The sequence below is a fragment of the Lates calcarifer genome, linkage group LG4, assembly GCF_001640805.2.
Source record: "Lates calcarifer isolate ASB-BC8 linkage group LG4, TLL_Latcal_v3, whole genome shotgun sequence".
In the NCBI taxonomy this organism is placed as follows: Eukaryota; Metazoa; Chordata; class Actinopteri; family Centropomidae; genus Lates; species Lates calcarifer.
In genome coordinates this window covers 11,460,501-11,470,572 of record NC_066836.1, presented here as the reverse complement: position 1 = coordinate 11,470,572, position 10,072 = coordinate 11,460,501, and the positions used below count along the sequence as shown (strand labels likewise).

At 43.2% G+C, this 10,072-nt stretch overlaps 1 protein-coding gene across 3 annotated transcripts in view; it reads left to right on the top strand.

Moving 5' to 3' along the window:
- The first annotated feature begins 588 nt into the window (after positions 1-588).
- Positions 589-10,072, top strand: part of LOC108883423 (tensin-3) — a 31,423-nt gene continuing 21,939 nt past the window's right edge. For all 3 annotated transcript variants that reach the window (XM_018676535.2, XM_051069998.1, XM_018676534.2), the window contains exons 1-5: positions 589-998; positions 7,899-8,068; positions 8,263-8,313; positions 8,521-8,643; positions 8,939-9,003. In XM_018676535.2, coding sequence (XP_018532051.1) covers positions 7,919-8,068; positions 8,263-8,313; positions 8,521-8,643; positions 8,939-9,003 — 389 coding nt within the window. In that variant the 5' untranslated portion in view covers positions 589-998; positions 7,899-7,918. The remainder of the gene's footprint in view (positions 999-7,898; positions 8,069-8,262; positions 8,314-8,520; positions 8,644-8,938; positions 9,004-10,072) is intronic.

The window sequence follows — 10,072 nt, the reverse complement described above, 5'->3', positions numbered from 1 at the left end:
GGTAATAACCAAACATCACATAATGTATATTATCAAACAAGTCTCCCTTGTTTCATAAAGTTAAACTGTCTATCACAAGACAACACTAGATATTGGGACATTTTAATACACAGAGTTTTTATCCGAGGCTAATTTCTGATTTAAATAAATAAAACTGGTTTGACTTGACACATAACACATAAGTCTTTGTTTTTCTGTGATGAAGTGTAGGATTTTTTTAATGGTAAAAAAAAATGTTTATTGCACATGCGCATATTTTTGGCTTATATGTTAACTGACTTCTAGAATTATACTTTGGTGAAATCTTATGGTGATGAAATGCCTGTAAAATGTATACTTTGTGATACAGCAGTCTAACATCAAAACAGCAAATTTTTACTACTCCTTGTGCAGTGTCCACATGTGAAGGAGTTTTTTTGGGGGTGTGTGTGGGGGTTGGCTGGAGGAAGTGTCTGCGTGTGAGGGGTGAGGGTGAGAACAAATGGAGGGAGGCAGAGAGGGAGGAGGAGGCCGCAGATAGGGGGAGGTAGAGCGAAAAAAAGGGGGAGGGAAAAGGGAGACAGCCCTAGCGGCGCAGTGGGAGGACTATCCCGTGCCAGGACTTGTGGCGGCTGCAGCGGCAGCTTGGACTGGAGGAAGTGTGTTTTTTTTGGGGGGGGGCCTGAGCAGCAGCAGCACCAGCAGGAGCAACAGCAGGAGCAGCAGCAACAGTTCGGGAACCATTATATTTAAATCACGACAGCCACGGAAAAGGTCGAGGAGAGCACCGGATCCTGCCTTGGACAAAGTGAACTAAACAGAAGCGGCTTGGGAGCACATTCCAGCAGAGGAAAATGAGCCTCTCAGTCTGCTCTAAGCCCGTATGACGGGGCTGAGGGCTCTTTGACTCAGGACTTTTACCCCACTCTTTCTCTCTCAGCAGCTCTGGCTTACAAAGGGAATCAGAGCGGGTGAAAAAAAAAGAGAAGGATCAAAGTGCTCGCTCTCGGTTTGAAAAGGTAAGGCACGGTGTCTGAACTTTTCCACGGTCAATCATTAGCAGGGAGGGTTTTAAAGTCGGGCTGCTCACAACTTTAAAGCAGGATTAGACTTCACACACACTGGAGTACCTTTCAGCCTTCTTTTTCCAACTTTGCCATAGCCCTTTGCTCAGTCACATTTCATTGACTTTGCTCATTTATCCAAAACAGCAAAACAGGTCACCACTCTGTATTTACTTTGGCTTTGAGCTAAAACCAGGGGTGTGTGTGCTTGTGTGTGTGTGTGTGTGTGTGTGTGGATGGATGGCTGCATGTATATGTGTGCTCCAGCTCTTTCAGCAGGACTCTGAAGACAGAGAAGAGAGTCATTCAAACTGAGCAAGCAGTGATCTTGTGATGTTTTTTCCCCCTTTTTAATGTGAAGCAGTATTATTGAAAGCCTTTGGACTGAAGTTCCTAAAACTTGGCCTGACCTCTTTGAGTCTTTTAGATTTTTTTAAAGCCTTGTTGTCTTCCTCAATGAATTGTGTTTTGCAGTAATTATAATTTGGGGGTTCCTTGCTGTTGTGGGCTATAGTGTACAGGGAGACCTTTATAATGTGAAACATATGGAGCCATTCTTGTGGAAGAGTTGTACTCCACAGTCTATAGAGCTCCAAAAGAAACAGGCCTGCTTTGTCCTTTGTCTGCATTTCGGACCATCCTGCTGATGGATAAACGATGGAGACAAACAGATCGACACAGTGTGTCTTTTTTCTTTGAGATACAGCTGCTGCGTGGTATTTGCGGCCTTGGGGCTATGTTTCTCAGGCAGCCATTGTTGATGACATGTACAAGCGTCCTTACATCACAGCAGCTGCAGCCTTCCTCACCTGAATATCAGTCCCTCCCTTTCTCCCTCTGCTCGGGAAAATCGGACACACACCTGCATGTACACCCGGTGTGCACCTTTCTTTCAAGCAACATAAACCATGCAGGTTGTTCCGAACATTTTGCGAGGCTAAACTCTTTCAAGATTAGCTTTAATTACAGACCAAGCGAAGACAGGAGAAAGATTTTTTTGAACTTGCAATTATAGCTTTTGTCGCTGGTTCTATTTCAAGGTCAGAGCCGTAGGAACAATATCTGTCCCTCGAGGCGAGAGAAGAATGTACGTCAGAGACCCAAAGTGTCCGTTTTCCCTCACTGATAACAGGCGGAAATTGCAAAGGGCTGGCAGGGCGACAAATGAGCGTGGCTCCTGATAGTGTGGTTTGGACAGGTGGGTTGGCAAGAGGTGTGGGGTTGTGTACTGTAAGCAGAACACTGTGATCTAACCCTGGGAGAGACAGCACAGGACAGAGCGGGGGGGGGGATTTCACTTTGTCACAGCACAGCAGTGCCACGGCCACTCGGGCTGACATGTGTGAGCCATTAAACAGAAAGAGAGAAGGAGACCTGGAGAAGGAGGGAGAGCGAAAGCAATAAAGGGGGCGAGAGTGGCAAGAAAGGGGGGAAAAGAAAAAGAGATGGAGAGAATGAGAGAGCGAGAGTTGGGGAACGTAATCCATTTTGGAACGCATTCCACTATGACCTTGGGATAGAAAACGGTAATTAGGGAGTACTTTGGGAGCCCTAAGGGTGCACAGATTTGCTCAGAGCCAGGGCTGTCATTTTTATTCCCTTCAAAATATCTCATGAAAAAGTGGCACAAATACATGTTGGAGTTCCAGGGTTACAAAATAAACTTGCTAAATATGCTTCGGCTCCTTTCTTCCATGGTTGTGTTTTTTCAATAGTTCTCATGGTTTTGTTTATTTCAGTTCTTCAGCAGTGAATGGGTGTCAAAGCCACAGCATAAACACATAGAGCCCCTGACAGGAAAAGGCCAGAACAAACTGTGGCCTTGTCCCTCTCTGGGCCCTTAAACCAACCTGTTATGTCACCGTGGACATGTTATCCCGCAGCTTTAGGCGCACGCTCGTGCCAAGTATGAATACAAGGCGGTTTGGAACAGTGAAGCTGATGGTATCAAGGTTATTAGATGGCTATTAGATGCGGATGCTAAATACCAACTGGAGGCTACAGCCAGAGGACAAGGGCAAGAAACAGATCTGCTCTGGTTGTACAGCTCCTCTCATCTGATGGAGGGGTAAACAGGCATGAATGGTTCTTTTCATGTGCAGTGCAATTAAAGGAAATAATATGAAGAATTGTGACTAAATTTAGTGCAAATGCTTGAAGTCAAAAAAAGAAACATTTAAGTCCAGGAGCACCCCCCCTCTCCGCACAGGCAGCCAGACTTCCTGAAGCATTTATGGCACTTTAGGTGTTACTCAGGTTTGCAGACAAACAGCTAAGGAGATCATTAATCTGTCCAGAGTCTCCCTAAGAGACAGTAGTGTTCTGTATGTGTAGCTACTTTTTTTCCATAGGTGCAAAACAGAGCCAGCGCTTAGAAGCTGGGTTGAATGGGTTTTATCACCCCACACTGAATTTGAGCTGTAACTGTCGCAGTCTGCACCAGATTAAGTTTGCGTTGAGGTGTAACAAGGTGGTTTGGTGCTATTTGGAAAAGTGTTGTTTTTGTTTTTCTTCTATTAGTGATGAATATCAGTGCGCCCATTTTTCATTTCAGACATGTAATTTCAGTTTAATGGACCTGTACAAATATTCAGGTTGTCACAAAATGGAGGCTGTTGCCACGACACGTCAATCATAAGCCAGAAGATCGAGCCAAAAGAAGCAATTCAGTTTGATTTCAGAGTGCGAATGGCGGGGTGCGGTGCCTTGATTGCTTTCATATGTGTGCAGGCATAATGTTTATGGAGACTTATCTCTCTGTGATTGATTTTAAAACATTAGTGTCTCTTTAAAATATAGATTAATGGATTAGGTGGATTTAACTCTGTTATTTTGGTAAATCTGGAATAAAATTTGGTGGTTGCGGCTTCTCTAGTAGAAGGATTTGGTTCTTTTTTGTTTCATAAAATTGTAAAGTTTGATACTTTTGGGATTCGAGGAGCTTTTTCATATAACTTTAGGGTCTGATGGTAACTTGTAATTGGAATTTGTCATTATTCCTTTAGTGTATATCGTTCTGGAAGGTTCTTCTCCCACTAGTCTGTACAAATGTAAAAGTGATCTGCATGATGATGACCACACAGAGATCTCTAATGGAAAATACAGCTGGGGAGCCTGTAGACATGTAGCAACCGGTCTAATCGCATACAAACAAACTTTCACGTAAATGGATTCGGTTGCTGTGGCTCAACCCGAGGCCCGAGAGAGACTTACAAGTATGCAAAGTTTTTGCCAACTGTTGTCACCACAACGGACTCCAAAATGAAAACAACTATGAGGTCACTGTTCACATGATTAGGCTGTGATTTAACCCTTATGGGGATGACTAAACTGATGTCTGGGTTCTGAGACAGTTATCCCTGCAGTTTATGCCCTATTACATGATGCCGTCTTCTTTCATCTTGCGGTCCACCTGCTCAGTCAAAATGGAAGATTCCATACCGTATGGGCCAGGTGAAGGGTGTGGCCACTGAAATAGAAACAGACTTCTTCCCAGCACTTTAATATGCTTTCCTACTCTTTCTTCCTAGCATTTTTGTTATTCATAAATGGAATGTTTGATTAATCTATTTTCAGCATTATACAGGGTAATTGAGAGAAAGGCATTTGGAGCTGGTCACGCATGTGTGAACGTGGCTGACAGCACCCACGCAACCCAGTCAAGCTCTTACCTGCAGAGCTTGGAGCTTGGGGGAGCCAGACACACCCTAATCCCCCAACATCCTGACCTTAGCGAACTTGTCGCAGCACGTTCATTGTAGACCTGGCAACCCTTTTTTTTTCCTCGATTCGCTCTTCCTACCCCAACTCCTCTACCAGGCTTGCTCTCACAGTGCCATGGGTGGGCTTGGGATTTGAGTTCCTTGGCACTGCTTATTCTGCCTTTGTGAGCTAATGCTGTGCCTCAAACCAGGAACAAAAGCAGTCAGTGCAAATTAAAGACCAATTATCTTTAGTGCATGCTGGGGCAAGTCGCTCACGTTGGCTTGAATGATGAGTGGGAGAAGTGAGAGGTCTTTGGAGGAAAAGGATGTTGGGTACTGAAGCGCTGCACATGAATTATTCATGTGAAATTAATAAGCCTCAAGTTCATATATAGAAGTTTTTTTGTGTGTGTTTTCTTTGTGTAATATATTGGCAACTTTTGATGTACCTTGAGGCTTTACTTTCTTTATTTAGTTACCTTGAAATGAGTCATACAGTCAGTTATCTTAGTTATTATGTATATCAATACATCAGCATTTTGCATTTTTTCGCTTTCTTACTTAGAGGTAGACAAGATGATTGATACCAGTGTCATGTCTGTCTGTGAAATACGAAGCTACCAACGGCAGTTGATTAGCTTAGCTTACCATAATGACTGGAAACTGAGTAAATTGCTAGCCTGGCTGTCCAAAGGTGACAAAATCCACCTACCAGCATAACAGCACATCCAAAAACAAAAAAGTAGTACGCAGTTATGTGCCACACTATTTCCCATAACTCCCCCTTAAAGCTGTAACATGTTGTTTTTATAGTTTTGTTTTTGTGTGGATTAAACAAACCAGATACAACCTGTTATTTAGTGAGTTTTAAAAGTTCTGGTTGGCAGATTTTTTTTTTTACCCCTGTACAAAGCCAGGCTGGCTGTTTCCCACTGTTTGCATTGTTTATGCTAAGCTAAGCTAACTGGTTACTTGCAGTAAGATTAGCTTCATTTTTACATTCCAGGCATGTGTGGTATCAATCTTCTTATCTGACTCTCTCCAAGAAAGCAAATAAGGTCATTTCCCAAAATTTTGCAATATTTCTTTAAAACTTTTCAAATCATTATTGTTGTATCTAATTAATTAAGTAACATTCTTTCACACCCCTGGGTCACACAGAGGTTAAGTGTTGGTTTCATACCCATCTCTAGTTAGCACAGTATTTTGACACTTCCACAACATTACTAAGCCTCCCTCCCATACCCCTGCCCTGGAGATACACAGAGCCTAAGTACTGGCTGACCTGTTCATTAATTTCCCATTAGTCAACAGTTTTTTTTCAGTCTCAGTCTCAGGGGAAATAGACTAACCCTGCCATTAGTTCCAACAATCCCCGAGGACCTCTTTCTCCCCCTCCGTTCCTATCACCTCCACAAACACACACACACTCACAAAACACCCAGCCCCGTTTCCCCGAGTGATGACCTCTTCATACACATGGCCTCTTTCATTCCATGCTGAGGGTTGGTTTAAACCATGCCCCCACTGTCCCTAGTTTATGGCTCCCTCTCTGGCCCCCTTCAAAGTGTTGGCTTGTAGCCTGCAGTCACTGCAGACTTAATTGATGGACACATTCTTGACTGTGGATCGTTTAATCACAACAAACAATCTGTGTCATTCAAGAAGGATGATGATATCTTTGGCAACTTTTAGGAATGTGTTTGTTTGTGAGACCATGTGCTTGTGTTAGTTCTGAATCATCAGTCAGTCAGAATTGATAATTTACAAATGCAACTCACGTGTGTTGATCAATGTTTTTTGTTATTATTGTTTTTAAGTGTTTTTAAGTTGTTTTTAAGTTATTCTAATATATTTACAAAGTACAAGCTTTTATCTGGGATAGAAGAAGAGCCGAAATGATAAGTTGATTAATCAATTTGTTGATTTACAGAGAATGCAATGCCAACTATTTTGTTAACCGTTGAAGACCTTTTTCATGAAAAATGCCAAATAGTTCCAGTTTCTCAAACATTAGAATTTGGAGCCTTTCTTTTCATTATTGTAAATTTAGTATCTGTAAGTTGTGAACAGTAGAAGCAGTTTGAGCAAGACATCACTTTGGGCTCAGGAGCTCAAAGAGAACACCCAATTTCTGCAGCAATGATTTCAACTGATTGAACAGAGACCAACATTCTTCAGTTGCGAGTATAAAGCAGAAGGTTCCAGGGAGAGGGAGCAGCCTACATGTTTTTGCTGTGGGTGTGACTTTGTTTATCCCACTACTGGCAAACTACAACTCACAATTATTTTTATTTTCTGGTAAACATCATCTGCTGACTATTTTAGTTTGAATAATCTTTTTTGTTTACAAAATGTCAGAAAATAAAAAGTGTCAGTTGCAATTTCCCCAGATCCTAAGATGACAACATCAGGCACAAAACAGTCCTCATAATTAATAAGCTGGAAGCACTTGACAAAAGCTGAGAACAGTTAGTTGTCATGCTGATTAATCAGTTAATGGTGTCAGCATTGGTGTTGGCGGCAACACTGACAACCAGCGCAGAGTATACAGAGATGACTAGATAAGAGAGTAAGGGGGGTTTGTGTGTGTGTGTGTGTGTGTGTGGGTGTGGTGGAGTGGGGTGGTAAGCTAACTCCAGACTACCACCGCAGGAAGTTCATGGCCATGAGGTCACAGGGACACGCCATCACTCAGGGATTTACAGCAACTGGTTTCAACTGGAATTCTTTGAAAGTTTTTTTTTTTTTGGTATCTTTGTCACTGTATCTCCGACCGACTCACTGACTGACTGTGGTAACAAGATTGCTGGTGTCCAATCTTTGGATACCACTGTGCTATATCTCTCTTTGCAGCATGGATAAGCAACAGTCATCTCTCATTTGAAAAAGCCCTTGATATATTGTGTCATTTCAACCAGTACAGCATTTATGACATACACTGTTGACCGTTGCTGTGCAAACAAGACACCCTCTGTCATACAATCTGGAATTGAGGTCATTCTCTAAAGATATCTGCGGGAAACTTTGATACAATGGCTAAAACTGAGGACTTTGACCATCAAATATTGACTTGAGTAGAGTCATCTGTAGGAACAGTGTGAGGTCAGTTCTTATACGGCCATGTGTCTGCTTTGGTATCTTTTAACAGGCAGTCCCCACGATTCAGGGATGGAGGAGGGATATGAACTCGACCTCACGTACATCACGGAACGCATTATTGCCGTGTCCTTCCCCCGGGGTTGCTCGGAGGAGATCTACTCGCACAACCTGAAGGATGTCACGCGAATGCTCAAGTCCAAGCATGCAGATAATTACCTGGTCAGTGCTTGTCTCTGTGCTGCTCGCTGTCTCACCTTTGCAATGTGCCTGTGGCTGAGTGTCAAAGTGCAAACAGCACTGATGTCTGGGCTGATGGGCTTTCATGGAATATTGACACAAATGTATTGATCTCAGAGTGCTTAGCTCATCTTTTGATCAATGTAATTTAACAGTAAGTCATATGTTTTCTTTAGATTATCAACCTCTCTGAGAGAAGGCACGATCTCTCTAAAATGAACCCAAAGGTAAGTTTAAGTGACTATCGTCAATATGTCAATATACATCAGTCTGGGAAAGAACAAAACTTGCTCATCCTCTGCGATCAGCTGTATCTTAACCAGGCCACAGTAAACACCTTGATATTGATTGGTAATGCATAGGGACAGAGGATGTGGCCTCTGGCTGTGCAAAAAGATATGATATCTGTTCACACCGTGTGATGTGTTTTTCAGACCCTGGATACGGGCTGGCCTGACCTGCATGCGCCACCTTTGGATAAGATCTGCACCATCTGTAAGGCCATGGAGAGCTGGCTCAATGCTGACCCTCTACATGTGGTGGTTATACACTGCAGGGTGAGCATCTACAGGTTGTGCTGTGTCATGAACAACTTGGCATTTACTCCACATAGTCATTATCTGACCACAAAGAATTGATTACGTTCTTACTTTTTGTTGATGCCCCTTGAAACTTGGCCTCTAATCTGGACAGGTTTTTCTCTCCTGCATGAAATAACGAAAACAGTTGTTCATCTAAGATCTCATCATTCATAGCAGGGGGAAAAAGTTTTTTGTGGACATTGAAATAATAGTAAAACCACAAGTGCAGAATGTGTCATGAATCATCTCCTGTCCTCTCTTGTTTCGTTAGGGCGGCAAGGGTCGAATCGGCGTTGTCATTTCATCATTTGTGCATTTCACCGATGTGTCAGCCAGGTAACCGCTACTATGTGTCACATTTTTGATGTTGTGTTACTATAAACGTTTCCACTAAACTTACGGCTCATTGTTATGTGTGTGCGCCCACTCACCATTGGCAGCAGACGATAACAACAACACACTGCAGCAATCCACTAAGACTCATTTCACAGACCGCAAGCAATGTCACCGTGTGACCGCGGCTGATTTATTTACCTCCTTTAATTTAGGGTCAAGGTGACTCAGAACCTGAGTCAAAGATAAGTCACCTCTTTCAAAGTAGGAAAAGGAAAGCCGCACAATTTAGGCCATGAATCACCCCGTATTGAGTTGCATGAATCAACTTGGAAACATGTTAGTTACTGTAATAGCTTCTGGCCACAGTGTCAGTTCCATGAAACGTATTCATCGCGGAGAAAACCGATTCTAATTTTCTAACCATTGTCAGTCAAACAAATTCAGAGAGGTTGAGCCCTAAGTTAAGAAATGCAGCAAACACTGGGAGAGACGGCCTGGTTGTTATGTGCTACTTTGCAGATCCTTTCTGCACACAGCAGTCACTGTGGCAAAAGCACATGGTTTCAGCCAAACTCTGCCTTCCCTTTAGTGTTTGTGTCCCGCTGAGGGAGACCGGGTTGGTAAGGTGAACGTGAAAGACAGAGGGCAAAAAGAGGAGTAGAGGAAGAGAAAGGAAAACAATGAGGTAGATTTACAATAGAATAGATTCAGGAGGGGTGGGGGGGGGAGCAGAGGGAGAGGAACAACGAGAGAGAAACAGAGCTGTGGTGAAAAGGCTCCAGTGCCTGTTGGTTTTAGGTCTGTCTGAATAGCCGAGCTGTGCACACACTCTGGCCTCTCTCTGTCCTCCTCTCCCCCTCCGTGTTTACTTAAGGCTGGCATTCTCTTCCTCTCTGCTGGAATCCCCTGTCTCTCCGGTTACTTTCGCTCTTGTCCATTATGCGTGTGTATGCGTGTGTGTGTGTGTGTGTGTGTGTGTGTGTGTATATGTATGCGTTTGTGTGCTTCGCCCTAATTGAAGTCAGGGTTAACACCATTCAATTATAGAGCTGCAGAGTGTAATCTCTCC